This window comes from Calliopsis andreniformis, chromosome 3 (assembly GCF_051401765.1).
Source record: "Calliopsis andreniformis isolate RMS-2024a chromosome 3, iyCalAndr_principal, whole genome shotgun sequence".
In the NCBI taxonomy this organism is placed as follows: domain Eukaryota; kingdom Metazoa; phylum Arthropoda; class Insecta; order Hymenoptera; family Andrenidae; genus Calliopsis; species Calliopsis andreniformis.
Genome location: NC_135064.1, coordinates 26,961,426 through 26,986,190, shown reverse-complemented (window position 1 = coordinate 26,986,190; position 24,765 = coordinate 26,961,426). Strand labels below are relative to the sequence as shown.

The 24,765-nt window shown below is 41.4% G+C and overlaps 1 protein-coding gene and 1 long non-coding RNA gene across 2 annotated transcripts in view; both read right to left on the bottom strand.

Moving 5' to 3' along the window:
* Positions 1–24,765, bottom strand: part of LOC143177365 (uncharacterized) — a 147,683-nt gene that overhangs the window by 114,607 nt on the left and 8,311 nt on the right. The window contains exon 6 of the mRNA XM_076375238.1: positions 3,342–3,426. Coding sequence (XP_076231353.1) covers positions 3,342–3,426 — 85 coding nt within the window. The remainder of the gene's footprint in view (positions 1–3,341; positions 3,427–24,765) is intronic.
* On the bottom strand, positions 23,259–24,019 carry LOC143177393 (uncharacterized). The gene is made up of 2 exons (XR_013001558.1): positions 23,906–24,019; positions 23,259–23,838 (listed from the first exon to the last, which is right to left on the bottom strand). It is a non-coding gene; the product is annotated as an uncharacterized LOC143177393 (long non-coding RNA).

Sequence of the window (24,765 nt, the reverse complement as noted above, 5' to 3'; positions counted from 1 at the left end):
ACTATTTTATTAAACTCCATCTGTTTTTATTTTTACTAAACAGCACTTAACATTAATTTGTATTAAATGTTACCATTACTGCGCTTAAAATACTACGAATTAAATATTCGGTTATGGTAATTCAGCTCACAGATTCGAAAACGTAATTTCACATGCAGTATTTAATGAAATGCAGAGATTTTACGCGCAGTAAATAGTACTCCAGAGTTTTCGGCGTATTCCTTTAATACGATTGAGTTGTTCGCAGGCCAGTTGCAATAGATAGAAGCCAGATAATTTTTCAATCTATCGGATCGTATCATAAATTTAGCAGAAAGTACCAAGAAAAGTGCCGCGCGACGAACAAACGAGCTACGAATGGTTTCAACGGACAATGCTTCTTCTTTTGACTCCGCCTGCACGATTCGCTTTCCAATAAAACTGAGTGCTGATTATCTCCAACCATCTTGATCTATAGCTAGCGCCCCGACGTTCCACTGGCCATGGAATTTTTCGAATTTACGCCGGATTGTGACCAGTGGCCCGAATCGAAGAAATAAGGCCACCTACTGTACAACTCGATCCATGGAAATGTTTCTTTTTGCTCGACCCGACCGTGCAAATCCTCCAAAGCAGATCTTCCTTCCTCCCGACGATCTAATGAGATAGCATTTTCTTCATTCGAACTGGCTGGCATCAAACGTTAGTCGCTACTCAGTCCCTCGTATGTTTTGCACGGCAGTGCAATCGAGTTTCAAATCGCACGCTATATTTCGCCTCGAGAATGTCACTGGTTATTCTCGTAATTTGGGTTACAATGAAAAAATAGCGAACTCCAGGTTAAAATATGGATCGAAAATATAGAGGGAAGGCTTTTGTGCGAGGCATTATTTTCGGAAACATAGATTCCTGATTGAATGATAAAGAGCGTATTTCGAATTTCTGATAAATGTCACATCATTGTGTGATAGATGATATGATTTGACCGATTGAAACGTTCTATAAATAGATAAAATAATGAAGGACTGCGTCGAGTGCAAAATTTTCGATTTTTTACGCTTTTATAACAAGCGTGACTTCGAATTTGCGATTAATGAATAAAATTGAGATTCTGTAGCTATACTGTCGAAAAAATTTATTGTACTCCATGGAATTACTTTTGTGGCCAGTGTTATAAATAAATATTAAAGCCTGGAATCATGTATTGGTACTGAAAAGTAGTCATTCGAACTCTGAACGATTGACTAGAAATTGGAGAAATGAAATATATCGCTGCACCGTATGAAATGCTTCTATGAACTATTATAAATGAATTTAGCAACAGCTGAACATTGCGAATTTCACGTCCTTTCCGAATAACTTAACGCATGCAAATGATTTGTGACAGAGAGGCTTGCTACGCCCCTCAAACTTTCATTAACACCATTGACCCGAAGGTGAAGCCCCTTCCCCCTAGAACTCAAGCAACACTTCACACAACTTCATACGTAATACTCCTTCCCCTGCAGCGACAACCATTCGAGAGGTCAAAAAATCCATCCCTAAAACCAGTCTCCAGTCTTCAACACCCGATGATTGCCTCTTGAAAATCAAATAACAACTCCACACGCACCCCTTGCACGCGTGCACCCCAAGGGTGGCAGCGATCTATTCCCCAAAATCTCCACTGTATCCCTTTACAGGGGTTAACCGCGTTTACAGCATTCACCGCGGGTCAGAGCGATGCTTAATACGCTCAAGCGACCGCATATATCTCGGGACATGACACCGTTCGCTGAGATGCATGTTGGTGAGGTACAATGCGCGGGCAATCGTACGGAATATGTACAAGGGCATATGCGGAAATATAGGAACCAGCTGCACCATTTGGGAACAATGGGGCGAGGCGTTTCGTACAAGCCGCCTCCTGCCCGTCTTCCAGCTCGAAGAGCCGATGGAGGAAGATGAACCGAGCGGTTACCGAAGCGTCTCTAAGCTATCACTAGCGTGACTACCTAGGTGCTACCTTCTGACGTTGCACGGGATAATTCTGTATAACTGGTTCGGCTGCTTAGCAACTGTTCCAAGAGAAGCTGACTTCGACTGACTTTTATGCAACAGATAGTAAATTAGAAAAAGGAAAAATCTAGATTATTACATGGGAGAAAATGTTAAGCTGTCGTTATTGAAGTATCTTGTAGAATTTATAAAAGTACCCTAACAGGTCTCAGTTTAATGGAATCAGTAAGAGTCGACTTTGTAGATTTTATGAAGCTGGTCTTACTGTAGTCTACCTTTGTTAATTGTTCAAAAGTCTGAAATAGATTTTACAAAAGTCTACTCTGTTTAAATCTACTTAAGAAACTTTTGCAAGATCTGTATGACCATTTTTTCCGTATACGAGGGTAAACAACTAAAAAGTAGGAAAACAGTTGAAAACTAGCTCTGCCCGGCTTAGAATGAATCCATACAGTGTCTTATCTATGAAAACTGCAAACAGAATGGTGGCGCGCTACACGCAGCGACGAAAATGAACTACCTGAGAGGAACCATCCGCGAACACTTGATCAGGTAAGTGCGATCGAGTCGAAGTCGGACAATTCAGTCGACACGATTGGGAAATTCTCGCGAGACGGCGAAAATTAAATTGAAATTGGTTTGTATAAACACGATCGACTGATGGACTCAAGGTGAGGCGTACCTAGGAGGTTATGCACTCGTGGCATATGCATCTAGTCGATGATTAATACACATCCCGGAAATTGAATTAAATTTGCGGGAAGCAATTAAGCATGAAGAATTGGAATTCGACTTCCACTTCAGGAAAATAGGAGAAGATCTTATCGTTTATACAGTAATCCATTTATCCTACTATATGCTTGTTCTATTTTACAGTAGCCAGATACATTATGAATCTATTTTCATTTCATTACTTCTGATCTTTATGACTGGAGCCTTTAGTCTTCTGCACTGAACTAGTTCCTCGTTTTGTAGGAGACAACTTATACAGTTTGTCTCTAAACATGTCTGATCAATAAGACATACCAAAGGTAGTAAGTAACCCTTAACATCACTTTATATGGTCTATGTCTGACTAACTACATTAACACCGAGGTGCAACAGGTCAAACCTAATAGATGGACCAAATATCTATACAATATCTATGTCTCTACATTTTTCTATTTCTTTGGGAATTTTCAAAACACGATGAAGCATGTGTCAAATGGAGTATTCGAATTTTCGTTAGCAGTGTTGCCGAAACTTTATATCCGCGACCTTTATAAGTTTGAGACAGAACTCGACTTCCTCGTAACTGCATATTCACAGTAAAGGTGTTAAACTTCCGTAAAACTATTACGCAAATGAACCGTGTGTTTACTTACGCGAACGTTTGAGCGTGTGCGACCCAAGAATGGTTCACTGGGTGGAATTTTATTTGAGAAAACTGCTTTGAGAAAACCGCTTACCCTGGAACAGAGAAAAAAAGAAACGTGTGAATGAAGTGGAAGGTAAATCGACACACAAGAGAAATTACTAATTAAAAGCTGAAAGCCAAAGAAACGTCTCGTTTCCAACGCTTTCATACTGGAGACGGCTTAAGTGTTAGCGAAACATGGTTCGCGTAACGAGTATGCAATGTTAATTCACGCAAGCACACATTGTATAAGTACTCGCAAATTTTTATGCAATTATCCTAACGATATCCCCTCAGCCTCTCTCCTGATAATTTGTTTAATCTTCTCGCGGCGAATCTTCCCGAATTGTTTTATTTAAAAACTTTTTAAGCAGGCTTTTAGTGACCCGCTACGCGCTAAAGCACAAGAAAATAAACTAGAACATGCGCGTCACGCTGGACACAAAAGGATTAAATGCAATATTCCCGTAGCTGCTACTCCTGGCCGCGTCTCTCGATTATTCTTCATTTGATCGCGAAACTCGCGCTCGAACACGCGGAAATATGTAAATTAAAGCTTCGAGGACACGCTCGCTATCTGCTTAACGAAACTGACATGTTCGCGAGGTATGCCCCACGGACAGAGTTTGTTTTAAGCCGCTTTCGAAAGTGCCATGAAATTTTCGGTGACCGCCCTAATACAATATACGCAACGTTTCAATGGGATTAACTGAAACTTTGGCTGATGGGCCCAACGTATCATAACAGGAGTAAAAGTTTGGTACCTGTGCAGATAAATATTCGGAATTGATTAATTTTTGAGGGAAAAAGTTAGACTACAATGACCCAGTTAACCAATGCCTTATCAATACTACGACAATATTTACAATCGGCTCTAGTGGTCAGAGTAGAAGACTCTTTAGATATAACAGGTGGATCAAAGATAGACAGTCCCTTGAATACCCTGCGGGTCTAGTCCCTAATAATTGAGACCTAATCCTCTCTCCCTAGATCCTTCTATATTCGTCCTATGTCCCAGCTGAAATCACAAAAAAGACTACCTCCAACTTATACTTTTTATCCCTCGATAAAATTTAAAAAATTTCAGCGCCTAAATTCACCCTTAATGTCCCTCATTTGATGTAAAAACCACAACCTCCTTCGTCGAGGGATGGAATAAAAAACACCTGGATGGTACCGCCCTTTTCCAAACAACCTTTCACAAAGGTCGAGTCCAGCACACTAGCGTGCTACTAATACCGTGGAAACGAACCCTGGACCAGACCTTGCTCGACGTGTCCACGTAAATGGGAGAAAATGACCTGCCACGAGTACCCTGGACCATGCAGCGACCTCCGCGCGGGATTGGCAATTATTTATCCGGGAGCGGTTCCCGTGGTAGCGCGGACCTTTGCGAAGACAGGCTGACCGACTAATTGGCAATTTCAGCTCAACCCTGCGTGTGAAACTAAGGCCGCTTTAAAATTCGTCAGATCGCGACACGGTCGATCGGTGTATCGCGCGACCAGCCCTGGCAGTCTTATCGACACTCGGCTTTTAGTCGATGATAAGTGCACGGTAAATCGCCTGTTATCGGGTGTATGTCGAGTCACGCACAGGATATTGTGACTGCTCGGTTTCGCGTCCACGCCTTCACGTTCGCCTTCACGTTCACGCGTCAGCGAGAGTGTCTGAATTGAAGAACTCATAACAAAACAGCCCTTGTCAAACTTCACGATTTTTTAAATTAGGATACATTCTAGTGGTCATGAACGAGATTGGTAGTATAATGGAATTCATCCCTAAAAAACGCAATATGTGCTGTGCATAAAAAGAGAAAAATTGACAAGGGTTGTTTCTGTTAAGCGCTCTTTAATTTATACCTGAAGAGACTTGAAAAGGAAGAAATAATACTACAGTTGAAAAGTAAGACCAAATTATAGTATTATATCTCGGAAACCGATAACATCGATCGGATAGAGTTCCCTTCTCATAACCACCCACGACTCCCCGGAGCGAGTCCGCAAAGCCAACCAGAAGAGGAAACATTTCCGAGACTAAACACCCACATAACTGTAAAACAATTTCCTCGGCGGAACAAAGAGCTCCGCAGAAATAACGAGGAGTTAAGACCGTTCTTTATTTCCCCTCGAAACTGGAAAACGAACGTCGCGTCTTTGGCGGAGCAACGTCTCCAGGCGAGGTTCCAGGCAGTATTCAATTCGAGCAACGCAGCGTGGCCTCGTACATTGCGATTTCGAGACGACTGCGGCCACTGCGCGATCATTTGGTCGTTCCACATACTTTCCGTTTCTTCAATTTGCTCGGCCACACGGACCTATCCCCTCGCGCACGAGGCCAGTGCCTTGCCTCACCAATTCGAACGTGCCTCGCGTGTGCTTCGAGCCGTAAAAGGAACTCAGGGTAAGAGAAAGAAGCCTGGTGAAACAGAGACGGAGGAACGGAGATAGGGGAAGGCGTTTGCCCTCCGTAGAGCTCCGAAATCACAACTTCCATCAGGCTTTCTAACTCCACAGTGCTTGAAACGTCTACGTGCCTATATACCTTTCTATTGGTGACCTTAGTGGTCCTTTGAATCTATACATCCTAAGAGAAGTTGTGTGTGCTTACACATCGCGAGGCACTTTGACCCCTTTCGCTGAGGCTTTGCGAATCGTGTTGCTTCGTTGCAGAAGTTGCGAGAGAATTAGAATTAATTCCACTCCTGCGATTATACATAGCATCCCGTACACTCACAATATTATCAGAAGCATTCGGTAACAGGACAGAAAATTATATTTATGTACGGTTCTATTCATGTACTAAACATAGGTATGTTCAGTCTAAATTGTATTCACTTCTGTGATTGGTTGTTCCAATTTTCCAAGCCTATTTTCCTCAGTCTATCATGACTGGTCAAGCTATAAGCTAGTAATATTTAATGAATCAGTATGAAACAGGGACTGCCAGCTGGCATCTAGAAAATACTGAAACTCAGTTGGATACATTATTTGCGACACGAGAAGCAAGTCCCTTAGGCCGAGCAGAAGTACCAAGTTCGTAAAATACATAGGAAGTTCTATAAGCTAAGAGGTCAGTGAACTATCGATCTTTCGATTTGATATTCGAGCATCGGGAAGAAGGAGCTCGGCCGTCGAAGAGCGGTAGTGTACGAGAGCTCATAAAAAATTTTTTATCAGGATTCATGGAGTCGCAGCGTCGGCCGATGGTAGCCCTGTATAAGCAAGCATACTTCCATCAAATTCGATCGTTGTATCGACGAGACGAGGCGATACTAAAGTACGGAGTCGGTAGGGAATTGTAGGAAGTTGGCCTGGCGTCTCAACTTTGATGCTCGCACTGGGAAGTCGTTGGTGGACCGAGTTCCCGTGTAAACCGATATTGTCCGAATAACTGCAAGCGCAAATCACAGGTGTCCGGAAGTTTGCTAGTAAATCTGCCCGAGTTATCACACGGGGCCAACTTCTCAGGTACTATCCCGAAATGTAAACACAAATGGAGGGTGCATTATGTCAGCCTTGGGGAGAAAATAGTAATATGTAGTAACACTAGCGTTGCAAAAAGACACTTCTGAAGGTATAGTAAAATTACGCTTTGTACTCAAAATATAACTGAAAGTATAGAAGTTTATATTATACTTGATGTCAATATTCGATCGAGTGTTGGTGAAATTTAACGACGAATAGTATTCTGTTTAAATATCCGTAATAACTGCAAACTATTATTCTCCACAGAATTATATACATATAGAATATCGTACAATGAACACCTCGTAGCGTATCGTGTGATATCACTCGATTAGTGTGATTAAACCGCATTCAGAATAAATTACGTTGTTGATTAACACACTTTAATTGATGGGGACTGGTTTTCTCCTAAATTACTGCCGAATTTGCATTAGCAAAATTGAGCGGGAGCATTAAGTAAATATTAATCATAAGTTTAATTATTTAATCTCGAAAGTAAAGGTGAGCTTATTTAAAAAACGGAGTGATCACAATTGAAGGCTTATCGCTAATATAGCAAATTTTTGTTTTAACGCTTCTCAACTTTTCAAAACTGGCAGCGTAAAAAATTACTAGAAAAGCTGTCCATGTATTAACAATACTGTCCTAATAGCCAATAAATCCCCCAATTCTCGGCACGCCGTATCGAACACAAACTGTATCGATCGTTTCATAGATGCTCGAGGTATACGACTGCACGAAGGTCCCTCTGCTCGCTGGCGCGTCCACGCGTTGTAATCTCACCGCAGGACATGGGAATTATAACTTTTAGATTCAATGTGGCACCTCGCTCGTGAACAACCCACGCGAATGAAACGTTAAAAAGGGAATCGGTTTGAATGGCGAACACAAGGCAAGTTGGAGCGAAATTTTATATAGGCGCAGCTGTGGCCGCGGATCGCTGTATCTAATCTTCGCTGATAAAGCCCCGACCGCGCGAACGTAAGAGCCGCTATGTAATTTCAACCCTGGGGGCTTGCATCGCCCTCCGCTGAAATTCCATACGCGCCGCCAATTAGGAATAAGTCGAGAGGCTCTCGTATGATGGCCTATAAACTTCACGAGTAAGATGGCCCATAGGATCGCGCGACGATCGCGCCAGAGGCGCATCGAATCCTTTTGACAGCGGCTGCTCCTTCGCTCCACGCTAATTAACTCGAGGAACCCACTTCTTCCGTTTCCTTAATACCCACGCGATAGCATGAATCAAGATCGTTCATTAAACTCTCGGGGAGCAGTAAATCGCAACGACCGAGCCACAGTTACATTCATCCGCGAAATGATACCTCGCAGATGGCTACCGTTCGCGAATCTCCAGATTCTGATTCATCTCGACCCGTAAAAATTCCACGGAGTAGCTACGTAGAAAGTTCCGCGGGTGAATTAAGGAAAAAATGCTTGGACTTTCGTTCCCGACCGGAATCCTCCCTGAAATTCAGTCGAACGAGAAGGAACGTGGATAATGAATGGGCGATTTCACTCTTATTCGGTGTATTGCATTTCGATGAATAGGGGAGCGATTTTTCCAGTTGAAACACGGCACGAAATCAAGTCGATCGAGGGAGAAGGTTCAACCTGGTTCTCGAATCTACTTCGGCTAGGAAAGTATTCAAATTGCAGGATACAGGAGAGATAGAATTCTGTCTCTGGAATCCAGCATCCGCGTCAATTCTCCCTTTGTACCTATTTCCACCTGTGTGACAGCGTTGCCAGTGTGATTATGATACGACAGGGATGGAACAGAAACGGGACAGGAAACGCTGCCACCGTTCGTGGAATAGTCCCCAGCCATCAAAGAGTTTACAGGCGGCCATCGCAAACGGTGGCCAGTTTACAAATCCGATAATACCGAATGCCATCGACGGCGACGCCGGTTTATACGGATTGTCGTCGCGATATACGTCCAACACGGTTAACCCGACGTACAGGCAAAGTTAGGCGCTCGTCGAACACGCTCGGTGCATTGTGCGCGCGCGGATAAATCGCGAGGATGGGTGCATCGAACTGGGCATGGTGTGACAATGCTTCTTACACGGCTGCCCGCACCTCTGACAGCGTTTCGACAGGCCCATCGATGTAATTTCCTCCGCGGTCGTAACAAATGTTTTTCTCCAATTGATTTATTACATCGTCTCTTCCTTTTGCGAGCGACGTTGCCGTGTCCTTTTTTCAGAGTTGTCTGGTGTTAATATATCATCGTCTGTGGCATTATACAGGGACCAATCCGCGGGCGAATTTTTTGCGACCTGTTAATGGTACAAAAAATACCTTTCTATTTTTTTTTCTACTTTCTTTTGTGTTGCATTTGCTGCTGTATACTCGCGGAGTTATGTTGTAGATGTGTGAACATGAATGGGGGGTTGTTAGATGCGATGTTTAATGAATGACGTGAGGTATGCGTCACTGTAGGGATGAGTTGAATACAAGGAGAACTTTCTGCGCTGTACTGATAAGTATATCTTGTATTTAATGTTATGCCGACATACTGACAAAATGGACATTCGGGAAATTGCACTGACATATTATTGAATACGTACTTGTACTCTAGAAACTGATCGTCAAGTAGTTAGTGGCTATCCCTTGTGTGAAATACTCAAAGGGTTACTACAAAAACTTTCAGCTTTGAATATTCACTTTAATACATTTTATGAGTATATTTTTAATATTTTCCATTGATGTAGTACACTGTTATAAGAACATAGAAGTATAGAATGCAAAGGGTTACACACGAGTTACTTAAAATTTTCCCTACTAATTGTACAATTCTATACATATACTTAAAAATGGTATTCACATCTTCGCCCAGTTTGAGTTTCAGTAAAGCTCCCTCTATACGAGTAATAAAAAATAATCTCGCAAATCGAATTTATCAGAATATGTATAACTGCGTACACTAGAGAGCTCGCTTAAATATTCTGGGAAATTTCGGAACGTAGAATTGTGTCAGAGCGCGGGAGAACTTGCCACCGTCACGAACACAGACACGACTGTGAGCGTGTGTAAAAGTAAATTCGAAGGTACGATTCATTCTAGGATAGGGACTGCAGGCAGCGCCAGCTTCAAGCGGGATTATGCAAAACCGATTTAGTAAGCGCTATAATAGCGAGGAAACTTACGAGGCGAGAAGATAATGCGAGGAACGAGGGTGGAAGTGCATTGTCTTGTTCCGGCCAAAAGGGTTTCGCCAGTTTAGTTTTCGCGCCATCGTTCTTTCAGATATCCAGAACTGATAGGATGTATTTTACGACGCTGTAGAATTTAAAAATCCGCCTCGAAGATGGTTGGAAGGAAATGCGATATTCTACATGTCTTATTACCTATACTAGATGTGATGTGTAACTGACGATACTACACTAGTTTCAAAAGTACTAATTCCAATTGAGATTAAGACGAGAACTAGAACTTCTTGCTCTGAACATTAAATCCAGGTAATATAATTCTTCCTCAGCTACGAGATACTTAAGGAAGCCTGGGAAATAGCAGTTATCCAAGGCTGGTCGTGAAGCTTTCTTTCCGCAATTTTTATGGCTTTTTGAACTGCGGGGTCACATTTACTTAAACTGAAATCGATTTCCCAGATGTAATAGAAGCTGTGAATTCAATTCCAAAGGTGTATATAGTTAGTATTATTTTATAGCGAACATTGTTTCCGGATAGACTCTACCGAAATTCGGCACAGTTAAATTTAACATCGCGTCAGCGTTATTGACATGAATGGGGCAGGGCAACAATGCCACTCTTTTTTCCAGTTCAATTCGTCTGGAGCTCTTTGTTCATTCAACGCTACGGTTCAATCCAAAGCAATCTCGTTTCATTGTTAACTAGACTTCAAAGAAACCAACCGCCGCGCGCCGGTGCGCTTACACCCCCGCCGTGACCTTCGACTTTTGTTTTTATAAACGACTGTTACATTACACGCTTCCCTAGTTTATACAAAAAAATACACTACCTCTTCCAGAAAGTTGCAAACACGAAGGTGACTACAGGTTTGAATCACAGTGTACAGAAAAATGATTTTATCAGTGTGTAATACCTTGCTTCAAATTAATTAAAATCCCGAAAGAATAAATCTATTCTTCTCTAAATTAATCAAAACTTAAAGCGCGAGGTTCGAAAAGCCACAGCGAACGCGAGCACGCGTTTATGAATTCTTGGTGAATTAATTAAAAGAAAAACACTCCCGCAAATTGGAGCACTCGACCGCGACGGCAGTTCAGATATAAATAATGAATCACTCGAACGACATTCCCTGGATTACAGGAATATGTGTCGCGATATTGTTTAGTCTCGCTGAACAAGAATCAGCATGCAGATAGCGGTTGAATTTACGATCGACGTTAACGAGTTTCCCTCCGACACGGGATGACACAACGCGTGGAGATCGGAGTGGTTATTGACTGACAAGCAGGAAAGTTTCTCGGGTGAAAAGCTGTCTCTTATCACACGGTCGTGCGTGTGTCGAGTATGTAGCGTGTGTAGTTGAAAGGCGCGGCAGCGGTGCTTTTATCTCGCTGGGTACATATTACTCGGTATATGTGAAAAGATAAATATACACAGGTCACCTACGTGCAACGAATTGATTCCGCAGACTTATCGGATTTAGCCCGCGTTCGACTTACCTTACCGTTTACTTATCCCTTGTGGACGTTACTCGCTCTCGCGTCTCGCGTTTCCCGCTTCGAGCTGTCGATTGCGTGCGCATGCTGAAAATTACATTCGACGATATACACTGCAAATCTGTTAGAACTTTATTTGAAATCGAGGCTGGCACTCAGCTGGTATAATTTACTATCAAATTTACTATCAAATTTACTATTCACGATCCGCGTATCAGTCCCTGAAATCGACCCATAAACCACGATTCGTAATATCTTAAAAGATATAAAAGTCTGGGATATAAATTTTATGATGTTTTTGTTGCAATATTAATGTTATCAGACGAGAGTCAAGTTAGTGCTCCACAGTTAGAGGAACGATTCATTTTGACCGAAAGCAAGCTGAGATAGAAAATAGTCTAAAAATAAAGATTGAAATGGAAGAAACCGCAAATGTTCATTTTATGAGAAAGTCGACGATACAGAGCTTCTCTTATGGGATCCACAAGTCTGAGGAAAGACGCGAAAGAGCTTCGAGCATTAGCCATCATGTGGACACTGGGCTGATGCGTGCTTTTTTTGTGTTAGCAGTCGTAAGAGGTCAGAGAGATTACTTGTAGTCTGCCAGCCTTTTCCTACGTATGTTCTGCACTAATATTCTTGTCGAGCTCTTTTTCCAATAGCTCTTATGGGAAATACTCCATTTATATGTCCCAATACTTATTTCCAAACATTTCAACGAAAAAGATATCATTAGATAAATAGAAAAATATAAAACACACGCCAATTGCAACTAGATGAGATCGTCATGTTACATCATTTATTTCAGGAGATTCCCAAACCTTGGACAACTCATGAATTTATCCAGTCAAAGTTACAGATCGTTGGGCACTCGAAAAATATGAAATAGGGCCGTATACAGTTTACTACAGGGACTTATAGACGTACTGGCTAGATTCTGGCAAGCAAATGCTCAAATCTACGCGGTCCTCGAGATTGAATAACCTCAAGAGGATTCTGCATTTTGCCGCACATTCCCGAGATCTACCAACTGAAAGCGCAATAAACTAGGCTTTGGCTTGGGCTCTTGACGCCCTACTGTGCAACGGAAAACAGAATTCCAGCTCGGTGGTCTATACAAGGGATAAAATTCAACGGTAGATCACGTTCGGAAAGATGCTGAAATCGTTTGCTGGGATATTCAATTACAGCTGACCTGGAATGTCCTGCGCCACAACGTTCCGCGATGCGAAATCTGTTGACGCTTTATACAGTTTATTCTGACTAATCGCGCCACCAGCATCATTACCAATTACCCCACGAATTAGGTTGTAGTTGAATTATACACAATTGTGTCCCGAGGGGTTTAACAATAATATTGGTCTAAAGTTCGGCGCGCTTGTGAAGCACATCTGCGCCGCAAAAGATTAATCCTTGGACGATAGTAGCTGAGTCAACTTTGAACCGTGGCAAAGTTTCCCTCTGACCCGCTTGGAGCTCTGGTGAGGTGGTTTCCATGGAGTACCAGTAAACTAGAATACAGTATAGTAATATTTGGTTTACTTTAGTAATCCAACACTAATTTCTCAGTCACGGTATAGTAAGATACCAGTACCTATAAAAAACCTACAATCAGTTTATATCGCACATCAAATAGATTCGATACAAGAGTGTTTTCTTATCGGTCTCACAGAAGCAAATATTTTCACAAGTGTCTGAACCAACTCGACGATTGCAATCGGATTAGTGAACACTGAAGACGCGGAGAAAATGAGTGGACTGTTTCGCTCGAAAATGTAGGATTACTGTAAACAATACAGATGCAATCAGAAGCGCATGCAATCAAAGAAGACGCTGAAACTAACTTCTTAACCCAAGGCATAAATACTGCTTGATCTTTGACGAAAGCAGTCGGAATTAGCACCTACACCGTACAGAGAGACAGCCTATCAGTTTTACCGTGCGTCTCGTAGCAAGATTTAGCGACTGCTTAATATAACCTCTGCAGAAGTTACATCCAGATCACGAGTAAACTAGTTTCGCGAAAGTTTCTGCGACCTGAGATGGAATCGAGGGTATATAGGAGTGCAGGGCACGTACTACAGTTTCGCGCGCTCGCGCGCACAAACGGGTATGTACATGTGTTTATATCATCTATACATACATCAGCTTGCTTTGGCCGATAGAAAATCAGATCGTGGGGAAGTTTGAGTTATAGAAAATTTGGATTCCTGTTCCACCGCGATGCCGGGAAAATATTACAGTAAATAATTCATGAAACAGGCCTAGGCTAATCTGCACGTAAATCTACTTTGGCAAACTTCGACACGGTGCAAAATAATTTGCGAACTGTGCCCGAAGACGTGAGTAAGAATTAAGGAGCTTGTGAACCATCACGAGAATATCGATGAAAGATCGAAGTAATGTGTCTAAGTCCATGAAAAAATCTATGCAGGTATGTATCAAAATCTCTGTTGATATGAACTGAGTTTAATTACTGATAGTACATGCAGAGGAAGAATTCCCCAAGCGTAACACTCTTTCCTATAATTAAAGTTCTTTCTTACGCCTTATTTTCTTATAAGATTTGAAATGTTTAAGATTTGAATATTTGAAATAATTTGAATATTTGGAGATTTTTATTTTCCCAAATTTTCTACTCATGCCGGAAGGGTAAGACGTGCTCAGAGCAAGTTTAATTATTAAAGTATCGTAAACTATGCACATACCATGTACCTACTTCTCCAAAAAGTATCGGCATATTTGGGTTGACGAGTTCTATAAACTTGTGGACTCGTTAAAAGGAAAGTGTAACACTTTACGAGCTCTTCCCGTCAACTCATGTGATTCTAATCACAAAATTATAAATGCATCACCAATCTGAACTATCGAATATCGTAATACGGAATGCAGGATAACATTTTTCTATATTTATGTAATCAAAATCAAATAGGTATACAAGATATATAATAAAGTAGGAGTTCTGATATCAGAGGTAAAACGTTAAGGCGAACATATTACAAATCCATCTTGTTATCTTCCAACTCTAACTTCGTGAAAACTGCGAATTCCTTGACAAGATTAATTCGATTACTTCCCAAATACCATTTGTTCAATCAGTTTCCACAAGACGGAAGAAACCGTATATCCTCGATCCATTCAACAAATAAAAAACCAAGAAAGAGCGGAAAATCTGTTCACATACAATCCGTGGAATGGAAAGTTAACCGAGTGCTTCTCCCCTTGCGAGTATCCTGTGTTCGAATTCATGCACCTGATTCGAAAGTTTCTGGTAAGTTTATCCAGGCAGTAAGCGCGGAAGGAGATTCGACGTTTTGGTATACAGAATCGTACTAGTTCCCTGCACACACACGCACACTCGTTGATGTGGGAATAAGTAACAACTTCCTGAAAGTTTAATGACGTGCATGAAGGGCAGAATCAGCAGAGCGCTTTGCTCAAAACAAATTTCCTAACCGCGCCAATTCAAAGGCCCCGATATAGTAGCTATATGTGTAATACAGGCATTGCAACCTATGCATTAGTTTGTATGTGTACGTTATAATTTTCTAATGAGTGAACAGTGAGTGTACCGTTTCAGCCTTTGGAGCACCCAAACTGCATGTACAAGGTGGGCTACGTATGGGTCATTTGTCAGTATCTCCGAAATTATTTCAGATAAAAGATTCTTCCTCGTTCAAGAACACAGAGTCAATCTGCATATTCTGAAAAACTGTGAATATTGAAACATTTGATAAATGAAATAGGTATTATAATACACGATCACCGTTGTAATAGCCCTCTGAGTAATCGTTCCTATAAATCTTGCAGCCCTTTCGAGGAAGCAACAATTATCGAGTTCATAAGGCAAACCTTACGTTAGTCTGACGCTATTGAGGTAAGAAATATTCGTAGATTATCGGAAAGGTCTGGTGCTCGGTCCTTGATTTACACCGTTTCGAAAACTTTGCATCCATCGTGGAACGTGGTTTGCCTATGAAACATGCCAACCGCGATATCGAATTTTCGCGTAGGTAATTGCGAAAACAAAATCATAGCCTTGTAATCGCCTTGAGTGTTTTAAGTGCACAGTCCCGCATTGTTATCTCCCAATTTACTGCTCCGATAAATCACGCAGCAACGAATTTCTGCCGCTGCTGCTGCTGCGTGAGCAGAAAGCCAGTGTAACTAAATATTCAAACGATGTCCAAACAGTAAAAGTGTATCAACATAGTAATTACGTGGCACATTGCGTAGATGGTTCTGAAAACGACGATAATGTTTCAGGATTGAATCTAAACTCTCGAAGAAACAGAATTTATAATCTCGAGCCCCTTACCGTTTCTACCATCTTTCGCGACTGAATTTCACCCACTGACTTGACATGTAAACGGTTCCATAATCATTTTTACGTTAATGGATTTAAATTCGTTCTCCCTGATGGCTGTACACGCGCAATAATTTTAAAAACCTAAACTAAGCCGTATCTCTTTTTCAAAGGTAAAAAAGTAATGAAGAAATTTTCTGTAGGGCTTAACGAAATTTATTCTCATTATGTTTTTTCACAAACGCTGCAATTCAGCTGTAATTCTTTTTCAAATGAAATCTACTTTTCTATCCCCTCAGTCGTGTGCTACGAAAATACTAAAACCGGTCATAGAAAATTGAGCTTCCGCGATCCATTTACGAATAAAATATTTCACTGGCGTTCCCCATAGGAGATCCGCCCTTCTTTTTTAATAACTTTTAAAATAGCTTCTATATTTCGTCCGGGCGGTTGAGGGCAAATTTGATAACTAAAGTCTGCGTTATCGTTCCATGTCCGAATATTACCGACATATCCACGAACGGAATCAGAATAATCCACGCTAGATATGTACGTCACGATCAACATGTTCGAATATCGAGAAAATCGGAAATGTAACATACCAGCAATCGTTACGTTTATCCCTGTGATAGTTCATCGTATAATCAATTACACGTATCAACATTGTAACCTCGGCTCGTGAAAGAGTATTATAATTCCAACATTATGTATATTAATTGCGTTACGAGCACGTTCATGTTACATCTATTGCTCATCATCGCATGTATCAGATGTTACGTAAATAGAATAGAATATGTATAACGAGACGGAACATAACATCGCCTGGCATGAAACATTTCAAAGAATTGTTCGTAATTGCAGAAGGATAGCATGGATTTTTGCGTTTTGCTTCTTGTTTTTCTAAACACTGGATAAGTTATGATCTGTACAAATGTGACTTGTAATTGAAATCACTGTTATCTCATTCTATGTATGATATGCAACAAAGCGAACAAGTACAAAGAGCGGAAGAACGATAAAAATTTTAACGAACTTTGACTAAAATGCTTCCAATAAAATTTTCATCTCGGAAACATCGATAAAAGGATATTGGTACGACGAAATTGGGTAACGCAAGTGACGATTAGCACTGACACGATAAGCCGAAGGTATGCATGCAGAGTGGGGCAGAAAGAAGAAGGACAGTATTGCTATCGCACCGTGGTCGATGTTAGGCTACCAATGAAATGAGTTTCGAAGAATCCCAGCTGCATGCGGCACACTTACATATGCAAAACGCTGCGCGAAAGTCCAAACTTGGGCGAATATCGATGACAACAGAATATTCTTCGGCAATTTAAGTGCTCTCTGCAAATTACTCGAAACTAGTACAGCGGCAGTAAAGTTACGACAGCCGTTTCGCGCATATGTATTCTGGAGACATTTTTACGGCCCAACTGTGCTTCTCTGGCGTGTAAAACGAATCTTGGGTCCTCTTAAAAAATTCTTTTATTATATAACAATGTATGCTGCACGTGGAAATATGTTTCACATTAATGTAGGTGGAACAAGATTCAGTGATCGTTAAAAAGTCACCTACCATGACTCATACAGATGGAACAAAATCAGTTGGCCCACCAAAATTGCTCGTAAGGTGTTATCTGCTTTCATAAAGTTTGGCTAAACTTACTACTGTTTAGTAGTCAAAGCTCAAAAATTTCAAATATTAGAATTTTCAAATATTCAAATTTTCAAACATTCAAATTTTCAAACATTCAAATCTTCAAACATTCAAGTTTTCAAATATTTAAATTTCTAAAATATCGAATTTTCCAATTTTTAAATATCTAACTCTTAACTTCACTATTCCTTTCAAGTATTTGTTCTTACAAAACCCAGAAACAAAGAGCGTGGGAGTAGTGCTACCGTAGCATTGATTAGCCACTTAGCCTTCTCCCGCTTGTAGCAACACTTTCAGCGTCCATTCCAATATTGGAAGCGGTCTTGAGATGTTGGCCTTGACACTATACCAGGGTCCTACTTATTATACACCAAAAGCCTTAATATTGTGGCATGAAGTAAAACTCGTAAACCGCGTGTACCAAGCACTGCAAGATATGACCTTGTTTCAATTATAGAGAGAAGTTCTCAGAAAGGCTGAGATTTCTTGTTTACCAGGATGAAACATATAATACGATAAAAATGATTGCAACGCAACGCGTGTTTACTCGGCTCAGACATCGAACACCTATGAAAGGTGATGCGTCTGAAAATTCCAGACAAGTTACAAATTGTACGCGTTGCTGCGGCTCGAAAATTCATTTTACGTGGCAACTCGCGATTTAAATGCCTGCCCCTCTGAATCACGTATGACTAATCAATTACGCTGATTCCGCGAAATAACTGGCAGAAGCGCGGCTACGTGTTGCAACTTCGTTTTCAGGACGACGCCTTCGTTTCGCGCGAAATTGCTAACGAAATGAATTTCTCTCGCGCGACGTTGGACAGTTGTCGAAGTTACGATCTTACGAAATTCGGGCAAATTACATGTCTGTAAATGCTAAACGATGGGAACGGATTAATATTACACAGGCTCAGGCAGTCTGGGGTAAGCGATAAATTCGAAAATTCCGGATATTACAGAATTAAACGAACACGTAGCTACGTGGAAACGGTGGCTCCGCGTGGCTAATAGAAATTCACGCCATAATCCAAGGCAGTGCCTCGCGATAAAGGGAATTCGTGATTGCGCGTTTCGCGAATAGAACCGGCATAAATAATACTTGCCAACTGGTGATTACGAGTCTGAATGAATAGTTAATATCCAAAAACTCATTCGCATTTAGAACTTCGTACTTGGTTCGTGGAATAGAAAGGTACTAGTAGCAATATAATTAATATTATTATTAAACCATTGACAGGACGAGATTTGTTTTTAGTAATACATCGAGGATAAAATAAAGTAACTATACAAGGTCGCCGAGAAGCGCTTTCCCCATAGGAAGCGTAAATCTGCAAGCATGCATTCTCCATTTCCCCAACGTGGACGTAATTTAGTGTAGGCCGAAAATTGAGGTAATGTTTAACATGATTCACAGTAGGGGAAGTCCTGCGCGACCACTCGAATTTATTTATAATGTAGTACAATAAATTTCAAATGCCCTCCCAATATACCTAAGTGGAATATTTTCAGAATTGTTTAACTTCGATGTAGAAATTACTCGACACATTTTTATTACGATTTCGCATCAGCTACCATCGTTCCTGTTCCATATTACCACCTTCCAATCAACAGTCGTTAACAGCGCCCATAAACGTGGACTATTACCCATAAAAAAAAAGTGTAAGGAAAAAGTATTCAAAGAAGGCAGTCGGTGGCGCATAAATGCAGGGCACGGTTGCTGCAGACGTTCGCGATATTATTGGCACTTCCGTTCTCGTATCATGGAAAAGCTCGGAATGGAATAGCTTATGGAACGTGTTTCTTCTTTTCCCGAATCCCAGGTCAGGTGATTGCATGGCAAAGCGAAATTGCATGGTCGAAGATCGCGCGCGGCCAACACGCCGCATGCATCTAGGTGCATAGGTGCACCGAATTTCTGGGTCGTTCACCACACGCCGCCGCAGAGCTTAGCCGAAACGGGTCCCAGAGGCAGACATTAAGTGAATACCTCGAACAACAGCCTCGAATTGGATGCGTGGTGGTCGAGGAACGCTGGCAGGGTACGCGTGTATTAACGTTAACCGATGGAACAAGACTCTATCGCTCCACTGATGGCTTTAGACCCGTCTCCGCGACATAGAGGGAGGAAGCCACGGCTTCTCCCTGGGGAAATTCGTCATATTGGCATTCCTAAAATGGCACGTCCCCGTGCAACACGTAATGAGGGAACCTTGTGAATCCTGGCATTTCTCCATAGAACCTTCTCATCCTTATCGGACTCTGCGATGGTCAACCACTTCTACTGAGTACTTTCTTATTTTCACTATTCAGAGACTTTTGGGAAAATTATTACATACATGTACTTAGTAGCTACGATTAGAAAATTTGGCTGAGTACTGTAATACTTTGAATCAAGTATAAGAATCTATTAGATATTTTCATATTTATTCAATAGCTTTGATTTGAGGAATCTAAATTATGTACTCTAAATGCAGTCCCTCGGGCATATGAACTTCTAATGGTGCAGGCTTGAGGGAGCAGTTGGAACGTTCAAACGTTCCCAAATCGATAAACACTGAGATACATATGCAAATGAAATTATTCCTCGAATCACAGAACAGCTTCCTACGGTATCAACTCTTAGTTTGACCAAAGTAATGTACTACCGTTTATCATAGTTGTCTAGGAGATCCTGTTACGATCATATGAAATCTTCGACAAAGTGATGACACGTGTAAAATAGAAATCTGGTGCAAATAATAAATTTGAAGCGATTAGCAGTTATGCTAACTCGAGGAATATGTTCTGTAGCTGGTACTACATAAATCTGGCGAAATTTATTTCCTTTTGCACGGAAGAACATTCCCTGAGACAATCTCCTACCAGTGTAATCCTTCCCAAAAGAAAGGAATGAGAAGCGAAGCACTCTAGCCGATGTAGAAAGAATAAAATGAAACCCGTTTCCAGGGATTCACGTTTGAAATTCCAATGTAACTAATCAAATTTCCTAGCGTCGCGGTTCAATTCTCCTTATTTACGTTTCATCTTCCTTCTGATTATCCTCCAACCGATCCGATGTCATTTATTCTTCGATGATCTCTCGTAAACGAATTACTCATTTTGATCGAACACGTAATAAAAATAAATTAATCCCTCGACGTTCAATTTCCAGCGTTGATTGTATACTCGTTGATCGAATTTGTTGTTCAAAAAAAAACTACAAGCAAATGCAATACCACGCAAGTTATTAAAAAAATGGTTCAAACGTGCGGTCACTTTCCAATTGGAAAAATTAAACTATCTGCATTTAGAGCGCAAGAAAATTGCTGGCCGACAACAACGAACATAACGTCATCAATTAGGGTTATTTGAAGACAGACTGTAAATAAATTCAGTAAACAAGTGGTCGAATAGGATATACTTTCACAGATATATTTATGTCTCTGCTAGCAGGAAAATGTGAACCACGTAAAAGCAGAAACGATACACAGGCGATTTAATACAGTGGTTAAAGTTAACTTCGTTCGCTTATTATATACCGTGTAAACAATTTCCAGAAAGGAATCACAGTATATGAAATAAACGAGAAGAGTGTTGTCTTAAAGGCAATATCGTTTCATAGATTCAAATGGGTAATATAATCAGAAAATTGCATTACACACAATTCCAAGGGGACGGAAACATATAACTCGCAAGAAACGAGGAGATTACCGTTTCAAGAAGAGCAGAGACGATTCTAGCTTACACGAGTATGCCATGGAATTGTAAGTGCACCCAAACGAGCCAGGAAACAACCGAACGTTTCAACAACTTGGGCCCTGCGGCGAACACAGATAGAAGGTTTCTACCTTTTAGTGGTTCGCGCGCGAGTAGGTACGCGCACAAAATCGTTATCGCACCGGAGCCAGATCCGCCACGAAACTTAGCGATGCACGAGATTAACTTTGTCTCCTCGTGAATTTGCAAAGGATGCTACTCGATATCCTGGATCTTACATGGATTTTCAGCGACCACGGTCTCCCGCCCTGCACCTCGTTCGGCGCTCTTATGAACAATGAATATTTTAAAGGGTGCATCCTAAACGCGGGCTACGCTCAAACAAGGTGACATCCTTTCAACCCCTTTCACGTTACGATCCATTACATCATCCCTCTCCTTTCCCTCTTGTATTTAGAGCTTATTCTTGTCTCGTCTTTAAGTCATGTAGCATTTCGTGTTCCATGTTGCAATTGCTTTGCATCTGATTTTTAAAAGAAGGAGTTCCAATTACAAGGATCCCAAAAAGTCTCGTTTTAAATTTCAAATATTCATTCATCTTCGTATCGAATACTAAGTGACACTATTCCTCTCGTAGAGACACCCGTAGTTCATTTTTAGGTGGACAGTGCATGTTTTTTTCTCCAAAGTAACAGTGTATTAGTTTGAAGCAAGTTTTTTGGGAAAGGATACAGATGACAGCAAACACAAACGACGCTTTAATAGTGGTACCTTCTTCATCCAGCCGACATGAGCGTGTTCAAATAACATGCTTATGAGTCATTATTAAAATGAAATGAAAAGAGAATCTCTCTCTACCCCTCTGCTTACTCTCGCATTTTGCTCACAATTCCGTCGTCACAGAAACCCCTGGCGTTCACGGAATCCAGTACGTTAATTTGTACACCAGTTGTTCACGTTTCCTGGGTCATGTTTCTTTCATTCATGTTTCATTCATTGTCCTTAATTTTATTGCATATTTGATGCATTTTTCAGTAGACGCCTTTAAAGCTACATACACACAAGCTTCTACTTTGAAGAAAGCTGACTTCTGTTATGAAAATGGAAAGATTTATCTTCTGGTTACCAAAATGATCTGAAAATGGTCTAATGATAATTGCATCTTCCGTATTATGAAATCAATAATCGCAATCCAAAACATCATTCTTTATGATTTGTTTTCCCGAAAGCTAAACAATTTGTCGGAGGTACATACATATAGGATTTTAAGTGAAGACCACCCGTAGCTATCTAAATCAAGCTCGGACCCGCGTAAACAAAATTTGCTACCGGATGGAGTAGATATTTCATCGGGGATCGCATTGCCCACCAAACCAAACTACCCTCGCAGAGATCGTTTGTGCAAACCGACCATTGGCGCCCAAAAATTCCACGGAAAATTGAATCGTTTAGCAACGAAATGTTTTCGTCGATCATCGAACGCACGCAATCGCCGTGGACGCTGTATAACGAAGAAATTTAGCAGAGGCATGGCGCGCGTACACACGTACGTACCCTTTTAACCCATTAACCCGTACGTTCGGCCGTAAATGGGGTTAAGCCCGAAAGGTCTTTCTTGCTGGGCGCCGGAAGCCGCGAGAGCGCACACATCGCCTTGAATTTCAAGCAGATGTGGCGATCCCTCAGACCGCGCAATCCTGCATTTCTCCCGCGTTAAATGTTTATCGTTGCCACTTCATAATTTTCCTAGTATCCTGACCCGCAATCAGAGTGCAGATTGTAATTCTGAGGAGACGAGCTCGACTTTAATCCTCCGTGGTCTGAATGACTGAGAACATTGTGGTAGACGAAAGAATTTGGGGTAAAGTAGTTCAAAAAGGAGGAAGAAGGCCACTTTATGAGTTTAGTTCACAAAAACGTGGAAAAATGTGGAAATTAGTCCAATGGAAGGGTTTTGTGACTGAAACGAAGAGAAAATATTATATTCCATATTTTTTATTTATTTTTTCGAATACAGTCATTATACTTCTATGTATAATCTCTAGATTTAATTACCCAAATTCCGAACTGAAGAATATACGTTTGAATTTAAAGTGATGCATCAGGTACGTCTAATACCCTGTAGTTTGCTTTATACATCGGTCTTCGAAACTCGAACTCCAATAGAGGATAGCTATGTACCCTGTATCGCGACTTCCTCTTGTCGATGAAATTCGACTCTGAAATCTCGCGGCCGTTCGGCGCGTTGTTGCGTCAATTCAATCTTTCGAACGAATAAGTGGATGGCTGGAAGCATTCGGGCGGGCCAAAGGAACGAGGAAAGAAGGAAGTTTGTTAGCTGACGAGATCCTCCCCTCTTTCATCCATTAAACGGGGTATCGATATACAGATCGAACTATTTAATAGCCTCCGTCGCAAAATCGTACGACGAAATCCAATCAGAGTTCATGAGATGGTAGTTGCCTCTTTCGTCAGCCGAATTGGAACCTTCTCGACTTTCGACTCTCTGTCCGACTCAACTTGCGACTGCTGCTGCACCCAGTAGAGATTGCACTCGTCGTTTCCCCCTTTTTGAGAGAATTTTCCCAAGTTTCTGCCGAGAGACGCGAGGATCCCACATTTAATTTGTTGATATTAATCCGATGAAGCTTATGACACAGCTGTGTGCAAGCTGGACCCTGGACACACCACGAGCCCTGCTTTTTCGTAATAGATGGTCGGCTAAGTGTACACGTAGGTACAGACCTTTAATGTGTTTCCCCGTCGCCCAAGGGGCATCCGTCTTCGCGATAGTAATTTCGGTTGGAGCACAAAGAGCGCCCGAAACGGGGGACATTTTTCTGCGCGAATTTCGCTGTATTATGAAGACCCGCGCGATGCGAGAATAGACGTTATTATAAATTGTCGTCGACGATATTCTCGTCAGCACAAAGGATAAGAACGTCTGCTCTTGCGCAAGAATTGCCAGCTCTGCTTGCTGTAATTGAATTCGGTTTGTCATTGACTGTGACACGTTGCAGATGCTTCTCAGTATCGTTGTTTCACTGTGAAACGAAAAACGAGTCGTCAGTGAATAGGTTTGGTCTAGCATGCTTCAGAAATGCGCTGCTTGGACGCAGTTAGTTGTTTAAGGGTGAAAGCATTATCATTCGTGTTATGTAGGAGGATGATTTTATTTGTTTAACGTGGAACTGCATTTCAGTGCAATTCGTATCAAATCACTAAGGTATTTTAACAGCCACTTTCAACAGTTGAGAACAAGAAATTGGAGGAAGCTGTAAGACCAGATAAATAAAATTAACGACACTAACTCCTGAACTCCATGAATTATAAATCGAAGGACGAAACGTACCAATAAACGGGGGCAACATTTCCGCAAACGGTAATAAAATTTGCAGAGGGTCGTCCAATAAATTTCGCGGAGGAAGAGCTATCTGCCCCGGCCAGTCGACAAAACAGCCGAGACGCAGTAGAATGCAATTTTCTATCGGGTCAGGAGAGGAGGCTCCAACTTCGGTTCATCTTTAATTTAACTTTCCCGCGGACTTCTCCATATTTTAATCATTCCCATATTACAGGCTGTCCAAGTAACAGGCCGATGTATT